The sequence below is a fragment of the Ambystoma mexicanum genome, chromosome 5p (assembly GCF_040938575.1).
Source record: "Ambystoma mexicanum isolate Mex_15411 chromosome 5p, UKY_AmexF1_1, whole genome shotgun sequence".
Taxonomy (NCBI): domain Eukaryota; kingdom Metazoa; phylum Chordata; class Amphibia; order Caudata; family Ambystomatidae; genus Ambystoma; species Ambystoma mexicanum.
The window spans coordinates 1,332,448,479-1,332,472,954 of NC_090930.1; the positions used below are offsets into that span (position 1 = coordinate 1,332,448,479).

Below are 24,476 nucleotides of genomic sequence, written 5' to 3' on the forward strand. Positions count from 1 at the left end.
GATGAATACATTGTGCATAGCTACAGTCCCTGTCCCGGCCCAATACTGCCCAGGTGAGAAAGGTTACTCACTAAGACAACCGTCCAACCCATATCCCAGCCAGGCACAGCAGGAGATGAACACAATTTAAGCTTAAAATGGCAGAGGTAAAACTAAGCTAATGTTGCAACATCACATGTGCATGCATTAGACATGAAGCAAATGTGCACAGAGCATGAAGAAGTAAAGCACTAGGTCAAATATGCATTTATACATGAAGAATATTAACATTGTATCCATAAGACATGAAGAATACCAACATTAGCAATATATAAGCTGAATGCAACAGGAATGACACCCGTACATAGAAAAAACATTTTTTCCAAAATGGAAGCCGCAATACACTTCTAAATAAATGAAAGGCCTCAAGGCTTCCTGAGAACTTAACAAGTTGAATTGACAGAAATACAGATCCGTGCAGAGCTCAGACAGTAGCTGTGCAGTCCAAGCCAGGGTTACTGAGAATTTAAGGAGGGTCAGAACGTCTCATACATCTCCCTTGATCTAAGCCATATATTCTTAGATTAATTCGAAGAAGAACCAGCCTTTGTGAGCCATGTGCAAGATAATTATAAACTCAAAGACTTCATGGGGAATGGATCAAGAGCGTCCCCAGTGGTATAGACAACCATAACACTTACACTAATATTAGCTAAAATCTAAATAAATGAAGGGTAAATAATTCCAATTGCGGTCTCAACACACGTGACCCATAATTAAAGAACACTGTCTATTCATTAGCAACGGACACAGATAGGACACCTGTCTTACTCCTCATGCATATTCCCAGACATGAGGCTCCATACAAGGCCAACTAAAGAGGAACCACCCGGGCTCATGGCCTAGGAATAAGGGATGGTATCTTTTTTTATTTGAAAAGAAGCAGTCCATTGACCTCTCCCTCCCTACTGCTGTTTGGCTCATGTCTTGATGACTTGTCAGTTGTCCAAGGTTGGTCAGTGGAAAGACAACTAATCAAAATCCCCATTATACTCTGCCCAGTACGTATTCTGCCAAACAATAGGGTATGGTAGAGATGAGGTGTGCTTACTAGTATCAGGTTAGAGGTAGTCTCAGGAGGAGCCATAAGATTGTGGAAGTTAACCACTATCGAATACATATATAGTTTTCCTTACTAACCAATCCCTTCAACCCATAGGTTTTGGCAATTGAGATTGTAATGTGACATCCGTTGTGATGATTGGTCACCTTAAAAGCTGTTGTTTTGTATCGAAGCTCTGGAAGCTGTGACTTTTGCCTGTATGCTGTGCCTGATTTATTTGGATGTTAATAACACTGGGTTTTGCCTTTCACTTGTTTACTTTTTTTGAGTCCAGTTTTTCTGATCTTCTGTGTAATTTTGGGGTTTTCCCAGACCATCGTTACAATAAAGAGTTTGATTGGTGAGTCATGCATTACTGGCTGTTCGGTTGACAGTGTGACAGCGATGTGCTTTGCGCATGTCACTGGTCCGCCGCTAGCGCCCAACTTGAGCACATTCTGCTCCTATGCAGTTTCAGTGGGTGGCCTCAATTAGGAAGGTCATTCACTAAAAGGTCACACCCGCCTGGGCCGGAAAGAGTGTCCCTAGGCACTGTTACACTGATAGCAATGGAAATCAGCAAAACTGCCCCTTCAGCACATCACACACTTATGTAGCTGATGTGGGTGGCCTGAATCAGCAAGGCATGCAGTTCAAAGGGCGTTCTGGCCAGAGCAGTCTCATCTTAAGGCTGGAAGTCAGAAAGCGAGTCGACGTGTACTGTTACTTTGAAAGCAGGGCAATCAGCAAAAATCAGCAGAAGGACATTCATCATTAAATGTCCAGAGAACTCAATGGAGCGGGCATCCTTAACTGCTTCTACAAATTCCTCACAGTAATGGGCTAGTGCAGCCACCAAGGTATCATTTTCTCCTCCTCATAGATGTATTTAATTGCAACAAGATCACATTCTAAACGGTCTTTCTGGAACAACTACTTATCTGAAGGAAAGTGGGACAGTCCAGAGTCGGTTTCCAATGCTACCATACAAAAAAAACGAACCAGCCTCTCGTTCCATATTTCACAAATTCAAGCTCCATCGGCCATATGTACAAGTAGTTGAGAGAAACAAAATAGGAAAAATTCCTTCTCTGCTAACGGTTAAGTTTGTCCATCAATTAAGACTGTAAAGCTAAGGTAGGATATATTGGACGATGAGGCCTTAGGCAAGCAACTGCTCTGCATCCTTTATTTTTTTATGCTAACTTTCTTTTTTTGTGGTCCCTAAATAATTATTCCCTTGAAGGACTATCTATTGTTTGTTTGTTTGTTTGTTTATTTATTTGGTAATGCGCACCAAGCCCTTGGGCAGCCAGGAGCAGCGGTACAAGAATACTCAAAACTTAGTTACAGTGTTACATAATTGGTACGTGCATAGATTACATACAGTGTGAGGAAGAAATACAATGCAAGATACAGTATAGTCAATTATTATAAAGTGTATACAGTAAATGGGGTGGGGAAGCATCAGTTAGGTAGCCTATGGTTACACTTACGAGTGTGAAGAAAGTTAAGTCACAGGCATTTGGACTGTGCAGGTCAGGGAGAGAAGAGGTTATAGGTCATTAGAGCGAAGCCATTTGAGAGCGTTGATTCTGAATCTGGTGTACGGCAGGGGACGTCTAAGGTCAATAGGGAGTGTGTTCCATACTTGTGCGGCTTTGACTGGGAAGCTGGTCCCTCCAGCCGTGGCGAGTTTGAATCTGGGAATGTCGAGCAGGAAGGTGTTGGCGGATCTCAGTGGTCTGGCGGTGATTTTCCTAGTGATTTTTTCTGATAGGTAGGGAGGGGCTAGTGTGTTGAGGCATTTAGAGGTGAGGGATATCGTTTTGAGGAGGATTCTGTCTTTTATTTTTAGCCAGTGAGCCTCTTTCCTGAATTTAGAGATGTGCTCTCTATGAGGTATGTTCAAAGCTGCTCTAAGAGCGTTATTTTGCAATCTTTGAAGTTTGTCGGTGAGAAACTTGTTGGCTCCTGATTACAGGGCAGTAATCTAGTCGGGACATGATGAGCGCATTGGCCAGGGTAATGCAACTAGCGTTGGACAGGAATGGTCTGGCAGCTCTGATTAATTTGCAGGTGTAGGCGGTGGTAGAGGAGAGACAGTTAACTTGCTTTTTTAGGTTGAGAGAGGCGTCCAGGTAGAATCGTAACGTTTTTACCTCCGGCATAACCTTAATGATGTTATTGTCAATGTTAAAAGATGTGTAGTTTGGGGTTGGTTTTTTTAATTAGAATTAGACCTAATTATCTATTAATTTGTCTTGATAAAAATATTATAGGAGCGACCCATGCTTATCAAATTTTTATCCCTCCCCAATTCATGAAACAGTAATAGAATTCCAGTCCCCTTATCGCAAGCAAATTCCTGATATCCTCTGCTGGGGTAGCTTGAGGCACCTTTAGTAAGAGTCAAAGTAATTGCCCTTACAGCATTTTCAGTTAATAAAATTATGGTATGTGCCACACAGCTGCTTTGTATTACATCTGTGGCAAAACCTTAGCAAAGAATGCCTGGAATAAGGGAACGCAGGTATAGTCACCATATTCCATATTGCACATTGAATTTCACCAGCCCTTTTGCTGTAGTTGGGGCTTTAGTCGCTATTTGCTCAAGAAGCTTGGACCAAAATAGAACAGATTCAAAATCCACTCCCAAGTCGCTAAACGCCAGAACTCGTTCCAATGGCCAGTCTCTAATGTGCCATTAAAAGGATGTATTGCTGGAGCCAGTCTGATCACTTTAGACGTACTCTACCATGATTAAATATTAACTTTTAATTGGCAGACTAAATATATCTAAAATCTAATCCTCTGTGTGTTGTGAATGGGCTCACTCACTAGAAGGGTACTACCCATTTTGACCGATAAAAATCGATCGAATGGTACAATTTGACTGATATCAGCCAGTATCATTCGATTGATTTTTCAAAATACCAAACATGTGGAACGGGGGTTGCGGTGGTGTCCCCCGCTCCTCATGTTCAGTATTTTTGGGCTTGCAGGAGTATCCCCCACTTCCTCGAAATTGGAGGCAGGAGACTGTAAAAAAAAGGGACCCTGCCACATCAGATCCGACCCTCGTTAAAGGGACAGATCTGACGCTGCAGGGTTGCAGGGGAAGCAGCGGCAAGCAAGCAGGTAAGTAGGGGAGGGGTGGGGGTTTGGTGAAAGGTACTTTTTGGGTTGTTTGGCAGAAGTGCAAATCGATTTGTGGCGAAATCAACTACGGTCAATTCCGCTGTGAATAATTACACTTCAGTCAAACAACCCAGATTCACCGGAAGTTGCACAGGGAATGACGATAGTTTAATTAAAGCCCCTGAGCAAAACTACATTTCATTAAACTGGAGGGAGGGGTAGTCTACCTACAGGCTGGAACCACCCACAGTAAAGTTCTGTGGGTTTATCTTACTTACTTCTTACATGTGTGGTGTGTAAGATAGGCTACAAAAATAAGAGAGGACTGTTCAGTATTTGGTCTAATTGTGTACACAACCCCTTCCACCTAACTCAACCTGAGGGATCCAGCAACAGCAGCCCTATCAGGATGTGCAGTTACAGTGTGTAGCGCCAATACTGAAGACAGTTTGCAAATGTGTATACTTGAAGGTCAGATCAGTCTGGTCCAGGGACAGGTCAAGGATACAGAATCCGTAAAAAGAAGGAAGCAAGAAAGACCCCCACAGACCCTCCTCTTTGTAGTGATAGATAAAAGAGCACTATCTCCTTGAAGGAATGGCTCAGAAATTCAAAACCAGAGCAGGAACCTGGTGGGCTCTTACTCTGATTTTAAGAGCCTATGAACCTGTAAATGAAGCTCATATACACAAAATATTTCTGTAATGAAAGCCTGGCTATCATTCATGTTCATTCGTGCCTCACATGACAAAGTTTGAAGGATGAGAGCAATGGGAAGGGAAGTAGTGTGCCCAACAAGAGAATTATGGCTGCAAATGCCAGGGGCTTCCGCCCGAGCAAAGAGGAGTGGAGCGGAGATAAATGTGCAGAGGGGGCACTGAGGATAGCAGCAGGATGACCTCTAATGCCAGAAGCAGTTGTCATGCAAGGAGTGCTGTAGAGACCCACAAGTATGTGTAATTGTTGCAAAAGTCCCCAGGAAGGCAAGTAAGAAGAGAGTGGTGTGGAGACATGCCAGAAGGTAACTAGATGGCAGAAAATGTCATGGAGAGACAGCAAGCGGTAAGCAGGTGAAAGCAAGTCTGGGTTGCAAGAAGCACCAGTTGGTAGAAATCATAGCTAGTTTGTGACATGGTGCACGTCTCTAGAACGAGAACAAGCACGTTGCAAGATACAAGCACTCACTCTCGGACACCATACAAGCCTGCTCACTGGATGTATGGCAGTGGCACACCAGTCATGAAGATACTCACCAGCCCACGCATCAGAGTATATTAATGACATCACCCCCTCCGAAGGTGAATTCTTACCAAGATGTCTAGCATGGAACCATCCAATCAGTCAAGATGCTACAACAGATGTGAGAGACTCCCACAAGCATTCAACGGGCCCATACCCCAACCTATACAGCCTCTCTGTGCTTATTGAAAGGCACTAAAAAATTATCTTTTTTGTTTAAATGTATATTTACATTGTTATTCACAGGCCTTAATTTCCGTATTACTGTCTTTCCACCTTTACCTAGATGTGGTAGGGTCGGCGGGGGATGCGTTACAAATACTTCACATTAAATCAAATCAAACCCTTCCAATGGACCAAATATTCCACCCCATGTCCTCTACACCTGAAATCTAGAATATGCTGTGCAATCTTGGTATCCGAATCTCGGACTGGAAGAAGTAAGAATAGATGACGATGATGGGAGGATCGGGCTGGTTTCAAAGGGACAAATGGAAGACAGTGAAAATGCTAATTTCTAAGGAGAAACTGTTTCATGGCTACTGAATACACCACTTTTACAATGCAAAAGGACCCTAGAAAGCATGGCTTCAGTTTGTTGTGGATTTTTGGTAAACTAATGTGTTTGGCCGAGAGCCATACCAAATCATGGATCTTAAAAAGGGGGTAAGTCATCTTTTCTTGCCTGCATATTTTTTGTACAGTTAATTCACCCTTCTTAAAGTGGATTGGGTCATTGTGAACCTCTACCAATCATTGGCTACTTCCTGTGCTGGTGGAACTGAGCTAGTGGCTGAAGTGTTTGTTGTAAGGATGTAAGGTGAGGATAGCTCAGCGGCGACATAGTCGCCTTGGCAGCAAGACGATGTAGAGCAACACAGGTTCGATCCCCGGGTCTACGCTTAGAAACCTCTGGGTATTAAGCACGTTATAAATAATCTACCATCATCATCATCAACCCTGGTTCGACAGAAGACAGGTAACATAACAATTGGGGGCATGATAGTGGTTATTATAAGGAAATTCCTTCGGCATGATTAATATATCAACATAAATATATTTCAATAATCTGGTTCCCTCGTTCTGTTTGCCCATCCATTTGCAGATACAATGTAGTGCAGTGTAGGATTTGGAAGCTCAGTAGTCTTGCTAAGGTATGCCAGAATATTGCTATAAACTGAAAATCATGGTCTGAAACTGTCTAGTCTAGGATTTCATGCAGACGCATCACCTGCTGAATGAAATAGACTGCTAATGTTTCTGCGGAAGACAGGATAATGAGTACAACAAAATGCCACGTTTTCCTATAACTATCTACGGTAACCCAAATGACTGCCCTCTTTTTTGAGGGTGGTACCTCTCTTAAGAAATCCATGGTTATTATTCCCCAAGCTCAGGAGGCTTCTTCTCACAATAGTAACAACCCTGCAGGGGCTCGTAGAGAGGGTTTCTGCTGTACACAGGTAGCACACTCCTGAACATACCCCAGAATGTCCTTATTCATGAGTAGTATCATGAACTGAGGTCCCAGATTAATTCATGCCCGTTTTCCCAAGTACCAGCCAGGAAGAATGTAGACAACCCCTGGCCAGAAATTGGGACAAGGAGTGAGACAGGATATGATTACACCAGGCCCTCAGCAGCTAGAAAGAAAGACAGTGAAGCAGTCAAACAAAATACTCGGTATAAGATTATGCCAACTTCACTATACATAACATATCTGGTCTAGGAATAGGCAAATGATGATGAAATAAATTACAGCCAGATGACTTTGGGAATCCAGGAAAGGCAAGCCTAACCCGAACAGCACAAGGGCGCAAACTAGGAAAAGATAACAAAGTTCCACTGTAGCTGTCTCACCAGAGTTTCAGGTAGGGAAAAATCCAGCAAATCGAATGTCCAAAGTACCAAATCCCACGATAATCCACAAGAGTTCCAGTTCAACAAATCCAGAGTCACCATCCAAGTTCCGAAAGAATACCAAGTTAACCAAATCCAACAAGGAAAAAATAGTAGCAATCCAAGAGAAGTGCCAAAGCAAAAAACCAGAAGGGTAAAAAAATACAGAGATGCAAAAGGTCACCCACACAACAGCTGAGAAGCAAGGAGATTGTAATGCTGGCCATTTAAATAGTCAGGAAAGGCATTTCCTGATTGATCCCATGACACGCCGCTGTCACGTGACAGTTTTCTTCCGTTGTTGGTATGCGCGTCGTCTTGCGTCACCAAGGGTCCATGGCAGTCTCCAGGAGTATTGCAGGGGCACCCGCCACTATGTTGTCCCGGGGGAGAAGGAGAACACAGCGGTGACCAGAGCAGGACCCCCGGCAGCGCGGAGGAGGATCACCGTGATCGCTATGAAGCAGGTGAGCTTATGACAAGTGGCCACGAGAACCATGATGGCATCATCTCACAGGTTTGTTTTTATCACAGAGGAGAGAAGAGTCCTGCCACCAGTGCAGGTGGTCAGCTCGTACCTCTTCCATCAGAACCTAAAGTTGATTCTGGTAAAACAACCCATCAGGGGTAGGTTTCTGTCTTGGGTATTGTTGAAGTAGCTATAGGACCAGAGGATCTTGCATACAGACCATCATTTTTTGTTCGTTACCCATCTGGGCTTATACAGGGATAACCTGTGGCTGGGGACGAATGGTTCAATGTGAATATATACATCAAAGACTTGTCGGGATAGTTTGTCTGCTTTGTCATGCATTTGCCAGGTCGATGTGACAAAGAATACATAAAACAAGAAGAAAACAACATCCAGCAAGCATGATGAGGGGTCAAACACCAAGCTTTCTTCCCAAATGTCTGATTTATACAATCAATCAATACTTTTATGGGATATAATGTTCACTATAATGTCCCTTCTAAATAATGCTGCCAATTACTGAAACCTTCCTAAGTCGCTAATAACTCCTTCTCATATGTTGAGTAGTTACAGTCTGCCGGATTCAAGTGATTTCAAAAATATGCTATCTGATGAAAATTACAATTTTTCCCCTTTTGGGATAGAACCTCACCAAGTGTGGTATTCAAGCATTGTCTTCCATAATGAATGATCTTTTTATACCTGCTTGAAGGAACACTGAAGATGTGTAGAATGCTTTCTTCAAGTGATCAAAGGCATACTGTGCCACTGATGTCCACTGAAAGGGCAGCTCTTTCTTGCTGAGTTGAATTAGAGGTTTTGATATCGCCTGAAAAGTTCTGAATGGCGTACCAAGGGAATTTAGCAAAACAAATGGACTGTTGAAACTCTGTTAAGGTAGTGGTCATTCCAACAGTGCTTGTGCTTCTTGTCCATCTGTGCTCCACTGGGCATAACTTTGAAGGCCAGTAATTCAAGTTCATGCGTATAAAGCTGGCAATTCTCAACCTTGGCGTCCAGACAATGATTCTGGAGTTGTCGTGACACTTCACAAACATGGTGCTTGATCCAAATAAACTGCCACTTATGTCATGAAAGATAACCAAAATAGAATGTTGGAATGCTAAAGACATGTTTCACGGGCTAAATGGCATCACCTGGTATTCATAATGGCCGTATTTGGTTTTAAACACTTTTCCACTCATCTCCTCCTCATATTCTGAGCAAATTATAAAAACCCCGAAGTTATCATTTTGGGAACTATTGTTCAGAGCATACTTGATCAATGAGGTCTGGTATCAAGGGGAGTGGATGGCGGTTATTAACCGTGATTTTGTTTAACTCTATAATCGATGAAGGCCCCCTGTCTTTTTTTTTAAACAAAGACTACACTTGCTCCAGCTACAGAGATGGACAGCTGGATAAAGCTCTTCTCTAGTGCACCATCGTTTACTCCTTCAGGAAACCTCCTCCTGTGTAGTGAGTGAATATACCCAGCCGTGTGGGATTGGATAATCAGACGACGTGGCAGTAATTGTTCTGCTTCTGCCAAAGGAAAACATTTCTTCAAAGACATGGTGGCCTTGAGGAACTGAATCAACTCTGATACCTGGAGGCAAAACATGGTTCCTAGAGAAAGAATGTTCTTTTGACAATTTTCAGTGCGATAAACCACCTAGCAATAGACCGAGCAGAGGTGTACCTGCTGCAAGAGCTAGTTATTGACAGAAATATGTCGAATAAGCTAAGGGATTCCCAGTATCACATTCAGTTGTAGGGCCACCATAGAATGGGTCACCACTCTGGGCTTTAACAGCGACCCATCCTCACATAGTATAGGCTCCCGAGAATCATTTAAGAGCACAGGGATGGAGCATAAATAAGACAGGTGTGTGATCCTGTACCTGTTCTTGCACCTAACTCCTGTAAAAACAAGTACTAATAAAGGCAAAGGTTATGGCCTTTGTATAAATAAGATGTAATGTAATGTAAGTGGTCTTGTATGGCGCCCATCTGCCACTACTTTTGGCCTTGCTGCACTTGGCTCTGTAAGAAAAAAGGGGGATGAGCTTCATTTGTGGGACAGTGGGAAAGGCTACTGTGAAACCTGTGGTCTTGATGGTGCAGGTCGGAAGTACTCGTTTCCAGAGTACCAATGTGCTTTATGTGGTTTGGCAGAGAAATGTGGACGTATGTTATCCATAATGTGGTGCATTTAAACAACATGGATTCATCTGAGTTCACAGGAGTAGCCCAAGCCATTGTCTAACTGTCCCAATTTGCTATTGTAAAGATTGTTTTAGCCTGATCTGTTGGAAAAAATTGCCTGGTTTCTTATTAAACTGTAAGATACATTAAGTCTAAAACATTTTCAATTTGTTTGGATCACCATGAAAACTGTATGGTAATGATAATGAAATATTAAAGGTTTTGCCTTGGGAGATGGAGGTGCCAACAGGATCTCAAGGCAATGGCTGATTATGAGGAATTGGGACATTAGGACCGAGTTGCAATGGTCTCACCCTAACTTGCAATTCCCTCATGCAAGCAAGGACAGCTGCGTTCTGTTGATCGGCCTTGACAAGTTTAACTTTGACCGATGCATATCGGGTGATTAGCTGCTGTAATGTGGCATTTCATTCCATCATCCCTGGTGGGGTTTAGGTGGTTTTGCAAACTGTTACAAATAGACTCACCAGAAGTCGCCCAATGAATGATGATAGTGCAACTCGAACCCCTGAGTAGAACCACACTGCACCACACAGGTGTGGTAGTCTGACCCATGGACCAGAACTGCCCGCAGAAACCTTCCATGGGAGATCGCACATACTTCTTACAAGTGTGGTGGTATGGGACATGAGCTTGGCCGATGTTGGATAGTGGGGCTGAGGAAACAAGAAAGGATTGTTAAGTATGTTGTCAAAGGGTGTATACAACCCCTTCCACCTAGTCCACTACTGAGGTATCCCAAGGACAGTAGACAAACCCGGATGGGTCCTTCCAGTGGTTAACACCACTACTGAAGACAGTTTGGGATTGACCACAAGTGTATATGTAAGGCTCAGAATGGTATGGTCCAAGCACCAGGCAAAAATCCCCAAAGACTCCCCCCTTGGAAGCAATAAATGGAAGAGTGGTATCTCTGTGAAGCAATGGCTCAGACAGCCAAAGGGAGAGTAGGACACTGGTGGGCTCCTACTTGGAGGTTATGGACTGTTGAACATGTATTCAATACTCATTCACACAGAGTATGCCTATAATAACAGCCTGCTGTCCATCATATTCAGTTATCCCTCACATGGAAAACATTAGCGAACAAGAGCAAAGGGAAGATTAGCAGAGTGCCCAGCAACTGAATGTCAGCTGCGTATGCCAGGAGTGGCCACTCGCGCAATGAAGCCTTCTCTGCGCCCTGTTTGTGGCAGAGAATCACATGTTTTCAATGATTGTCAGGAAGGTAGGTAAGCAGAGAGTGGCCAAAAGAGGTACTGGAAGGTAGGTGGGGCAGAGAGCGGTGAGTTGAGGCATAGCGATGTAAGTAGGGCAAAGAGGGTCTATGGCACAGAAATCTGCAGTTGCTAGGTATCAGAGTTGGTCCATTGTGTGGCACAGGGCTCTGGTTACATAGAAAAAAGCACCTTGAAAGATGGGAGCACTTGCTCCTCGAAGCCCTATAAGCCTGCCCGCTGGGTGCCCATCAGTGGTACTCTGGCCGCAGAGCCACTTGCTGAACTGCACATCGGAGTGCTGTATAATCCCAAAGGTGTCTGGGCCACCAGTGTACAGTGCCATCTCAAAGGTGAGTAATGGGACAACCACGTCTCCTAAATTCAGGGACAAAGAATCTGCATGGGATAATCCTCTAACATGCATACAATAGAAAAGTGGTACTTGCATTATACAACCTGTTTTAGACTGTTAACTGTTGGGACAGCATTCAAGTAGTAATAAGTATGTCCAGTCTGAACATAACCAGCCAGTTTCATGATATATACGAAACCATAGTCTTCCCAAAGTTGGTTAACTGTGACCAAAGTATTTTCTTGTGTAAGGGTGTCAAAGAAGGAAGATGACACAAAGGTGGCATGCTGGTGGTTATAGACTTTAATTTGTGAAAAAAGACCCACACTATCCTTATCATTTAAGAGGGATTTCCATACCTCAAAGTGCTCTCTGTCAAATCAAAGTCAACGGTTCTGTGTCACAACCTACTTCTATCATTCACACTGCAACTAAACACTAATATAAACCAACAGAAAGTCCCTCCCCCTGGTATTTGGGTGGTATTCAAAAGAATGTTCTCTTCAAATGGATAAACGGGGGAATGACTGATTTGCAGGTTCCACACAGTCTTTGCACAACTCCATGTTCTGGACCAGGAGAATGACTCCCTTCTCCTGGTACTGATCTGTACAGTTCACAATAAAACCAGGGGGAATGACTCCTTCCCCTGACATCTCTGGAATATGTCCCAAGGGTTTTTGTATCTTCCCCATGAGAATAACTCCCTTTTAAAAGTCCCTAACCCTTCTCTGCTGGTCAATGGCCTTATTTTGACCATTCTGCCGAGGAGGTTTTCCTCAGATTCTCAAATCCCTTGTACTGGGTACCCAGATCTTTCTCTGGTGGTCAGTCAGTTTAAGGACGCCACTGCGATGAATGAGTTCTCCTAGGGTGATTTCTTCCCTGTCGCCTGGGTCCCAGACTTTTCTCTGGTGGTCAGTGGACGTATTGCTGCCACTGCAATGAGGAAGCTCTCCTCAGATGTTTGGTTCACTATTCCATTGTCCTGACAACACCTTGCGAATCATCTCACTTGTCACTCATATTTAACGATGTCTGATATACTGTAAAACAGTGCAAATTGCATGCTATTTACATTTCAAAGTCCTCTCAATAATAGAATTCAACTTTGGCATCTTTATATTGGTCCCCTAACACATAAGTAATGTAACCTAAAGACCCAACTGCATGTCCCTTGATTGAACATTTTTGGGGGAGGTACACACATTGGAAATTGAGTCTTTGATCACTCTGGGAGGTTATTATTGAGATGGTGGTGGTGGGGATTGTCACGAGGAAGAGGGAGTTGTTGGTAGTGGGGAACTGTCATGAGGAAGGGTGAGTTGGGGGTAGTCAGGTACTTTGACGAGGAAGAATGAGATGGTGGTACGAGGGTACTGTGATGAGGAAGAGTAAGGTGGTGGGGGACTGTGATGAGGAAGACTGATGTGGTGGTAGTGGAGGGCTGTGAAGAGGAAGAGTGAGTTGGTAGTGGGGTACTGTGTCAGGGAATAGTGTGTCAGTGGTAGTGTGGTACTGTAACAAGGAACAGTGACTTGGTGGTAGTGAGGTACTGTGAGAAGGAAGAGTGAGGTTGGGTTAGTGGGGTACTGTGATGAGGAACAGTGAGGTGGGGGTAGGTAGGTAAGGTTACTATTCATTAAAGGGATGAGGAAGAGGGATTGTAGGGGTTTAGGCAGGTTTACTAATTATATACTGTGACAAAGAAGACAGAGGTGTCATGATGTAGATATCTTCCCTGCTGAAGTCAGGAGTGAATCGAGATCTTCACTATTAAGTCACCTTCAAAGCTTGTCCAATCAAAACAAAGGCTGTAGTAAACAAGCATCGGGTACCCCCTTTCGTTGCTCACTTTTTTAAAAAGTAATTAAAGAAATATAAGCTATTTTACACATTTACACATTTAACAGTTCATTTAGGAAACAATCCATGTAATTCTTTTTATATTAAAAAAAATTGCTTCCTAAATGAACTTAAAATAGTCCTCGTCCTCATATTAGCAATCACGGCGATTGTCCCATCTCAATCTATTATAGTTCTGATGTACTTACTCTTTTTTGTTGGCGTTCATACTGATTCTCGAACTCTGAAAAATACTTGGGGGAAAAATAACTATTGCCAAGCCCCAAACCTTCACAAATTATCCTTTCTTCGCCTGACCACATGCTCCCTGTCCTCAAAACTACCCTAGTTACACCTATTATATCATTTGAGGGCATTTTTCAAAATCAATTTAAGAACTTGATTTGATTTGATTGATTGATTTTCAAATCGCGCAATGGTGTATTTTCAGAATTGAAATACCTTGGCACCATCAATGCATCATACGAGATATAACTAACCTTTTGGGTATAGGGAAACCCCCCTCTACACCAAATTTAAAAAAGTAACTACTGGACAGATTTATTCCAAACTGATAAAGAATTTCCTTCAAGTGCTTGTGCCTGGCTTGTTTCTTATTTGGCACAAATCTGTCCTGCATTTGTTGCTGTGCTCCCTATGGGAAAATGAATGGAAAAGTGAAAAACACAGCATTTTTTTTACCCTTTATATCTTTTGAAATGTAACATGGATTTGTACGATCTGACCAGTTCTTGGGGCTCAAGACCCAAATTAGGAACCTCAAATGCTGTGCTAATCCATCCTTCGGCTCCGAAGTTATTATCCATAGAATCTCTGCATTTCCTATGGATGATAGGCTTCACCTTATCTATGGGGTGACTAGTGTCGCCCTATGAAAACATATAAATATGGTTGTTCAAGTAAATGTTAAATGTACCATCAGCCACCTGTTTAAAGGCTGAATGCCCTCAGAATAAACTTCTTGAGTACACTTGAAAGAACTGCTGTACATATGTTATTAACCTTAACAGCATTACGTCTGTTTACTTTCCTCATGATACAATTCAGGAATATGTGTGTGCTCTTGTGTATTGCTGTATGCACTCATTTGCTAATTGTTTACCTTGTTCTTTCCGTGTGTCAGTATTTTATATACAGTTGCATCCTGGGATTTGTTTCATGCTCAGTTTTCCTGCGGATAAACTACGAGTTGAAAATGATGATCATGTTGATAGCCCTGGTGATTTACAATATCATTCTGCTGCACACGCACTCGTCCATGCTCGAGGCATACAGCAGGTATCTGTATGCATCAGTGCCCCTAAAGAGGTAAGTGCCCCTTCTGTATTTCGAAATTATAAAATATAGTTTTAATATAACTTGCAAATGTGTGTTGACTTTGGGCTGTATTAATGCAATGCAAAACCAAGACAGTTTATATTGGGCTTTGTGGTTGGAGCAAGCAGCACAATAATGATACTAATCGTTGTTTTGCGTTTGATAACAGGCAAATAACCACTCGTTGTACAGGCCCATTAGTGTTTATGAGAGAATATAAATGTCTAAAACAAAAAAACACATTTCACTCAAGAAGAAGTGAGTCTCGAGGCCCTCATCGAAATGGATTTTAAGGCGTTGATTCTATGACAAGACCGGAGGCGATCATTATGCTTTATCTTCTTTAATACTGCTTAACACAGCTTTTCAAATCATGTTCATTCAAAACCCTTTTTTTTTTCTTTTTTAAACGAGAAATGTAAAAATCAACTCAAAATTTATCAACATGTATCCTTATAACTGGATCATGGCCTGTCTTTACTACAAGTCCCATGAGGCTCTAGGTAGCCTGTAGTCCCAGCCTCCATGTGAACCACCAATAGGAAACCACTCCCTAGTATAAGTCCCTCCTCTGCCTAGGTCCTTCCCTCTTCTTTTTGCTGCTCACACAGCTAAGTACTTTTCTTCAGCCTTTCAGTGCTTTATTTTCTGTACATGTAAATTTATTGTATTAGCAGCGCATATATGATTTGTTAATATAATATGACAGGCAGCGTTGTAATTCGAGCGCGCGCTCGGTAGTAATGAAGGAAAACGAACGCTATATTTCTTCGTGATAATAGCACAGGTCGGAGGAGGGCGGCGCCCCGCGAGCGTCATCGCCCGCACTAGGGGCCCGCCCGCCTCCTCAGCACATTATCGGCAATCTCCTCAGGCCACGGGAGCCCGGCCCTGAACGCGGCAGTGGCGCCGTGGAATTACCGGCGCTCGGCTTCTGCGCATGCGCACAAGGGAGTTCAATTCAGTTAACGGTCGAATCTCCCTGTGCGAGCGTCGGAGGCATTTCCCCAGTGCAGGAGTCTCGTTTTTTCACCGGAACTAGCGCAGCATTATAAAAATAAATTTAAAAAAAGTTAATATACTTTTCGAATCTTGCGGCTTCATTTACCTGGAGGAAAGCTCCTCCTGTGTGGCTCCCTTGGACATTGAAGGAGACTCCCATAACCCAGTCACACCAAGCTTTGGAAGATCAGCCTTTCAAGCAAGTAATATGGCATGTGATATGGGAGATGAATACTGGGAAGAGGAATATGAGCATGAGGGGGAAATGCATGAGGAGGAGAGAGACCTCTCTCTCAGCTTCAAGAGAGTTCTAGGAGACTCTCTGACTAGAGCAGTAGCTCAAGGTGTTCAACCACTACAAGATAGACTCCAGATACTGGAGGGTTTACTGGGCACTAAAGCTGGCGTTCAAGAAGACCCAGGGGAGGGGACCTCCACAAGACCTCTGGAGAAAGATAATAGGGGGCGTAAAGCGGCCCGGAAGAGAAAGCACTCTTCTACCCCCCCGGGCTCTATCAGGGGACAAGATGAACAGCCCCAGGAGGCAGCTGATGCTTTCTTTAGGCTTAAAAAAGCTTTTTTGGCAAGATCAGCAGTGCCAAGCCTCGTACCCCCATCCCCAGGGGCGGATAATGTGGGGAAGGAGGGTTCCTCGTCAGATAGTGAAGATGAAGTGGAAGATGACGAGAGCAACCCGAGCACAGAGAAAACTCTGATCCAACCCAGTTCAGGAAAGAGTACAGCCAGCAAGGTGGAGGCCACCCCTGATGAGGACATATCGGATATGTTCAAGCCGGATGCTATTAGGCACCCGCGCTCTACGGAATGGACCCCTTCTCCAAGGGTAGCCATTTATATGGCTCAAAAGATACGCAAACCGCTTGAAAAAGAAACAAGATTTCGGCTCAGGTCAGAATGCCCCAGGCCAGATTTGAACGGGAAAGTAGCCGAAACTCCCGAGTTAGACCCGAAAATGCTCACATTCGTGACCAAAGCGAATAAAGACGTAAGGAAGGGCATGGACCGGGCCTGGCGTTCCTGCCAAGATAAGGTACTGGACCTTACAGGGCCCATTGCGAAGATTATGGATCTCGCGGAGAGAGCTAAGGACACTGGAGAGCCAGTAGATCCGTACGTACTAGCTAATTGGGCTCAGCGAGCCGTATGCCTTTTAGGCAATGCTAATGCAGCGCTTTCAGCAGAAAGGAGACGATCTACGCTGCTCAAAATAGATAGCAAACTAAGTGACTTAGCTTCATACGAAGCGGGAGAAAGCGCTCAAGGTCTGCTCTTTGGGGATACCTTCGTAAAAGAAATGAGCAGGTTCGTGGGCACATACACGGCCCTCGAGAAAGCTCAGACAGCTATTAAGAAGGTTTTTCCCGGGCGTGTTTTTGCCGGGCCGGTCGATTCAGAGGCCGCTCGACCGGCCGGTTTAATTCCAACAGAAGGCCACAGGGACCGAGAGCACAGTATTGGGAATCGCGACAGCAGGACGCCTTTTTCCCAAATAGAGGCAGAAGCGGTAGAGGAAGGCACGGAAGAGGCTACTCCAGGCATCAGTCTAACAACTCAGGTGAGAGTACGCAAAGCAGTATACTCACCGGTAGGGGGCAGGACAGCGCTTTTTATGCACAACTGGCTAGAGCTTTCAGCAGATGCTTGGGTTCTCCAGACCGCGCAAGGCTACAGGCTAGACTTTGTAAATTACCCCTGCCAGAAGAGAATCCCACCGCGCTTGCTTTGTTCAGCAGCAGAGGCGACATTACTAGACAGGGAATTGCGAGAGCTAGCTCAGAAACAAGCCATAGAGAAAGCACAGCCTCATTCGACAGGTTTCTTGAGCAACATGTTTTTAGTCCACAGGAAGGGCAAAGTCCGACCCGTGATAAATCTGAAAGAGCTGAACAGCTGGCTAGTCTACAAACATTTCAAGATGGAAGGAGTCCATCTGCTTGTAGATCTGCTCAGGACAGGCGACTGGTTAGCACGGTTAGACCTGAAGGACGCATATCTAACAGTTCCCGTGGCCCCCCAGGACCGCAAGTTTCTCCAGTTTACTTGGAGGAAGCAGAGGTGGCAGTTCAAGACATTGCCGTTCGGCCTAGCATCAGCCCCTCTGGCTTTTACAAAGCTAATGAGACCTCTGGCAGCGGCCCTCAGAGACAAAGGTATTCGGATGATCATCTATCTAGACAACATCCTTTTCATGTCCGAAAACAGAGAAAGGCTAGTCAGCCAGGTTCAATGGGCAAGCAAGCGCATTGCAGAATTGGGTTTCCTCATCAATATAGAAAAGTCAGATTTAATACCCAGCAGAAGGATAGAGTTCCTGGGTTTTGTGATAGACACGAGGAAGGCTTCCCTGGAACTTCCCGTAGCCAAGATCAGAGTGATAAAGAAAGATCTAAGGACAGCTCAGAAGAAGCCGGTTATATCGCTTCGCAATCTAGCCAGGATAGTGGGTCTCCTAACAGCATCTATACAAGCGATATTTCCGGGCCCCTTGCATTATCGAGCCCTTCACAGGCTCAAGATACGATTCCTTCAGAAAGGTTTGAGGTATCACTGCTTAGTCCCGCTAGACGCAGACAGCAAAGCGGAGATTCAATGGTGGCTCAGCAATATGGAAGCCTGGAACGGCAGAGCAATTTTCGGAGACACTCCAGAGATGGTCATAGAGTCGGATGCCAGCAGATCCGGCTGGGGAGTGAGATGCGGTCTCATCGAGACTGGAGGAAAATGGTCAAAAGGAGATTAGACATGCACATGAAGTGCCTAGAGCTGTTGGCGGGCTCATTCGCAGTAAAAGCATTTACCAAAGATCGAGCGAGAAGCTGCATCCTCCTGCGCATGGACAATATATCTGCAGTGAGGTACATCAACAAACTAGGGGGCACGAAATCCAAGATGCTAGCCGAGTTAGCAAAGGATTTCTGGCATGCTTGCTTGGAAAAAAGATAGCAGTGAAAGCAGAGTATCTTCCGGGAGCAAAGAATACAGTCGTGGACTGGAACTCCCGATATCTAACAGATTCCAGCGATTGGAAACTGCACGAATCAGTCTTCAAGAAATTGCAACAGAGATGGGGTCCCTTAGGTATAGATCTGTTTGCTTCGAGACTGAATGCCCAACTGCCGAAGTTTTTCAGCTGGAGACTGGACCCAGAGGCATCCGGGACGGATGCGTTCATGCACGACTGGAGGGGACAAGTTCTTTATGCTTTTCCCCCCTTCGTGATGCTGGCGAGGGTCCTAGCGAAGACGCGCAGAGAAGGAGCGGAGCTAGTAATAGTGACACCAGAATGGAAATCGCAAGCATGGTTTCCAGTTCTGATGGAACTTTCTATGGATTTCCCGCTGAGGATTTCCCACAGGACAGATCTCCTAGTCAATCCGAAGGGCGAATATCATCCGCTGATTCAGAACAAGACGCTGCATCTCCTAGTGTGCAGAATTTCAGGCGCAGGTGGTGCTTGCCAGGCCTTTCAGAGCAAGCTACAGAGCTTATCAAGGTTTCATGGGCCCCTTCCACGATCAGGAGCTATGATTCCGCTTGGCAGGCCTGGGCCAGATGGTGCAGGGGGAGGAGTATTTCTCCCATTTCAGCTCCTATAGAACATGTTTCGAACTTCCTAGCAGCTTTGACAACCAGCGGTAGAGCTTTCAGGACAGTGGGATAGTACAGCTCAGCCATTTCGGCGGGACACGATCACATAGACGGGAATCCAGTAGGGGAACACCCAGCAATAACTAGACTCCTTAAAGGAGTGAAACTTACTAAACCTCCTTTACCTAAATATGCAGCACTTTGGGACGTTAACAAGGTCCTACAATTGTTCGAACTGTGGCCCCAGAACAACCTTTTATCGAGCAAACAGCTATCAGGCAAGTTAGCCACTTTACTTTGCTTAGTATCCTGCAGGAGAGTATCAGACGTGAAGGCCCTAGAGGTAGATAGAAAGATCTTTTATTCAGAGGGCATAGCGTTTAACTTGGCGCAGCGTACCAAGACAAATTCTAAAGTAATTAATTACCCATATTTTCCAGACAATAGCAAGCTTTGCGTAGCGCGATGCATTAAGTGCTATGAAGCAGCGACAGCAGCGCTTAGACCTCATGGAGTCACTCAGCTGCTTATTGCGCGAAGAAAGCCCTTTAAGGCAGTAGCAGCGTCGACTATCGCCAGATGGGTGAGAGAGATTATGGATCTAGCTGGCATAGACATTTCTGTCTTCGGGGCTCATTCGACCAGGGGATCAATGGCTTCGAGAGCTTTTGCAGTCGGAGTTCCGCTGCAGGAGATCCTCAAGGCGGCGGACTGGTTGAGTGATTCCGTTTTCAGAACTTTCTATTTCAAGCCTCTAGAGAACATGGCATCAGCAGTGATTGAAAGCTTTGATCAAGCATAATGATCGCCTCCGGTCTTGTCATAGAATAAAGATTGCCAAAGCGCATAGCGCAGGAAGTCTTGATTCTATTAAAGACACGGAGGCGATCATTATCCCTCCCTAAAGGAATGTCGCACTGTATAAATTGGACAGTTGTATCATTAACCTGATGTTTCTCCTTAAGAATAGGAAGCGAATTCCCCACCCTAACATATCCTTTTGGTTTTTATTTAAGGGGAAGAGATGAAAAACTCAAGAGAGTGATGCAATATTATTTTCGAGAGAGGAATCCACCGCTCCAGACAGGCAGGAAGGAAGATGCCAGTTCAGGAGGGTAAGACTTTTAAAGACAAGTGCAGGAAGAGCATCAGAAAAGAAGAGGAAAGGACCTAGGCAGAGGAGGATTTATACTAGGGAGTGGTTTCCTATTGGTGGTTCACATGGAGGCTGGGACTACAGGCTACCTAGAGCCTCATGGGACTTGTAGTAAAGACAGGCCATGATCCAGTTATAAGGATACATGTTGATAAATTTTGAGTTGATTTTTACATTTCTCGTTTAAAAAAGAAAAAAAAAAGGGTTTTGAATGAACATGATTTGAAAAGCTGTGTTAAGCAGTATTAAAGAAGATAAAGCATAATGATCGCCTCCGTGTCTTTAATAGAATCAAGACTTCCTTCGCTATGCGCTTTGGCAATTTTTATTATACTTAACGAGTTCTCTCTGTGAAAACGAGTTCAGGAGATTAAAACTCACATGGTAGATGAAAGTGCTGCAAAGGGCAAATGAGGAGGTCGAGTGAAGAGAGCAGTAATTGCTCCTGGATGTTTTTTGCAGTTGTTGCTTTTTTGGATGGGGGTCCTAGGGCTATTGGGGGCAGTCACTGGCTGCCCATGCAAGGACGATCCCTCCTCACTGTTCACCTCAATGGGAGCTCTCTGTGAAGAACGATGAAAAGCAAGGTCTTTGTGAAGCAAAGTTGGCTCCAGTATTAAATAGGGTTGACATCAATAAATCGGCTTGGCAATCTTGTGTTGTTATTAGGAAAAAAAGGAAGCAAATAACAAAGTCCTCCACAGTGCTACCACCAACATAGACAATGGTGTCTCTATGCTCCTATTGTGTTCTTAGCATAGCCCTTAGAGTCATTGGCTCTGCACTGGTCTCCAGGGAGATACCTGTAAGCTGAGCAGACAGATGTCCTCATTCCTTTTAGCTGTAAGAGCTGGGGCACTGCATCTATGACATACTGAGTCTCGGGGTCATTAGGCATGTCTTCAGCATTAGGGCAGGCAGAGTTCGGCAGGGGAGTTGGCAGTCTACGACAGTCTGCCTTTGAATTTACCTTGCTTGCTGTGAGGTCTGTTTTTGCTGTTTATCCTGAAAGGAGGAGCCAACCTTCAAAACCTGCTAGCCGCCGCGGAGTGAATGGAGAGTTCGGCAAAGTTGATAAATTAAAACAGCCCCACCCCAACAAATGAAGAACGGGTTCAAACCCCAAAAGTGCCAATTGATTGGAAAACACCAAGGACACCCGTATTGGAATTAGAACCGGAATGCCCTAGTGGCAATAATGTGACAATTGAAATTGACATTCACCCAAGGCCAGACTCCGAAAATCTTCAAAGCCCGCCTTCGCTGGTTAACACGAACACTTTGGAAAACGAAGAAAGATCGGGCCACCACAGGCCCACATGGAAGTATTCAATGTGTCAGATTCTATTTTGGGCCCCGATGTTGATCTGGAGCAAAATGAAAGAAGGGGATAACCCTTTAAACTCAAATGACCTGGACGAACAACATGATAACAAAAACGAGTCTAAAACCAAAGCCATCTCCCAGAAGAAAACGAAATCAAAGGAAAAAAAGACTGTAAAACTTTTGAAAAAGAAAGGTTCAACGCTACCTTTGACACTTTCAAAGAAAAAAGGGGCTTTTCATAAATTAAACGACAAGGAGGAAAAAAAAACCTGTAAATATATAAAGCTAAATTGAACGTCCAAAATTGGTATACCAAAACAATCTATTTTTTCACAATTCTTCTCAAAAAAGTGTCACGAAAAGAACTCCAAAGTGGGTGAGTTGTCGGACGTCGAAATTCTGCAAGGGGCAGACTTAACCCCAGGGATACAGCTTCCACGGCTCAAAGTATCTCTGCCATATAATTATGTTCCACCATAACAATCCTTGTGATGTGGTTCTTAATGGAAAGAATCTGAAACCAGTCCTCGTGCTCTTAGCAACAGTGGAATCTGCCTCCCCTCTTACCACGGATAAGGCGGCATATTGCTTAAATGCACATTTCCTGCATGTTATAATCCTAAAACATAGAGGGCCTCATTACGAGGTATGCCAGTAAGGCAAAAACGATGCCGGTGTGGTAATACCGCCATCGTTTACCGTCCCGTTGCATTCCGACCCGCAAACCCGGTATTAGCGGCACACTAAACAACGGTGCCGCTAATAGCGGCATAGGCACGTACACGCGCCCCTTCAGGGAGCAAATACCGGCATGCCGGTAATAGGGGGTAATTCCAACCCACGCATACATGCAAATACCGGCATCGCGAAGCCGGTAATCATGGCCTGCACGATGCCAGCCATACAGGCATCTCAGACCACCCGCAAACAGCAAGAAGGATACAAGGCAGCTGCCACAGGTGCACACAATCCCCACAGGTGGAGTCAATGGAGGCTGTGCCAGTATAAACTGAGCACACCCACACACCACAACCCCCCCACAGGTGTAGGCAATTTAGAGTGGCCCAGTACAAAAGGAGCACACCTACACACCACACCCCTTCCTACACCAAAATGCTAACACTAGCAGTTGCAATCATGGCACTGGAGGACATGCCTATACTGCTACAACTACAGCAACAACAGTAACAACAACAACTACAGCAGCAACAACAACAACTACAGAAGCAACAACAGGCAGCACGGAGGAGACCCAGGAGGAGAAGGAGGGTGAGACAGGCCCAGCAATTACCACCAGTGCAGCCACCAGTTCCTCGTAGGCAGCCACCAATCCCTCGCACCAGACCCAGCCCATTCAACCTAACCCCTGGCAGATCCACACCCTGTACCGGTTGGACCGTGACACCATCACCACCATAGTGGACATGATACAGAATGACATTGCCAGCCACATAGGAATACGCACTGCCATTCCCCCACTACTAAAGGTGGTGTCTGTGCTACACTTCCTGGCCATAGGCACCTACCAACACACAGTGGGCCAGCTGCATGGCATTTCACAACCACTATTTTCACGCATGCTGAACCAAGTGCTGGATGCCCTCCGGAAGCACGCAAGCACCCATGTATCCCTACCACGGACTACCCAGGAGATAGCCGAAACCAAAGTAGGCTTCCATGCACTGGCCGGCATTCCCAATTGTGTCGGTGTCATCGACTGCACCCATGTGGAATTGGTAGTCCCGCATGCCATAGAGGCGGTGTACCGCAATCGCAAGAAATACCACTCCATCAATGTGCAAATGGTATGTGACTCCAGGAAGATCATCACCCATTGCTGCGCTCGATTTCCTGGATCAACACATGATGCCATGTTACTGGGTAATTCCACGCTACCCCATCACATGGAGCGACATGCCGAACCACGTGCCTGGCTGCTTGGTGAGTTGCACAACCGTCCCATGGCAGTGCTTTCGGGTACTGATGTGTGGGGATGCATAAGGGGGGGGGGGATACTGCACCTGGGTGGGAATAGCCGGTGATTGGAGAATGCATGCAGAGCCAAACACTCCTGAACTGAACCAGTCAAACAGTACATGACACTTCACTGGGCCACATATCACAAATAATGCATATCGATGAGAACAAGTAAGAGGCCCAACCAGGCCACCATGGTGATGGCAAGCAATGCATGAATGAACAGGATGGCAAGTGTGGCAATGTGGGCAGTGTGACCATGCATAGTAAATAATGAACAGTATGAATTGGAGTCCAAACATTGTTGCACTACCACAGCATATCTGCCTCAGCATGCATGATTACACCCTGCATCATCTATTGAACGCGATCCAGACTACCACACCTCATGACAGTATAGATTGCACCTAGATAACATTTTTTCATGCTTACAGGGACATGTGCATGGCCACACCAAATAGCTGCCGCCATGACTGTGCTCCCTGAATGTGGCAGTTCAGAGTGACACACACCTATTTGAATCTGCTTGCAGGTGATGGAGGATATCCCTTGAGGCCGCGGCTACTCACCCCTGTGCGTAACCCGCAGAA

The 24,476-nt window shown here is 44.9% G+C and overlaps 1 protein-coding gene across 1 annotated transcript in view; it reads left to right on the top strand.

Moving 5' to 3' along the window:
* Positions 1 to 24,476, top strand: part of ADCY2 (adenylate cyclase 2) — a 3,241,403-nt gene that overhangs the window by 2,970,257 nt on the left and 246,670 nt on the right. The window contains exon 18 of the mRNA XM_069613724.1: positions 14,623 to 14,807. Within this exon, the coding sequence (XP_069469825.1) occupies positions 14,623 to 14,807 (185 nt within the window). The remainder of the gene's footprint in view (positions 1 to 14,622; positions 14,808 to 24,476) is intronic.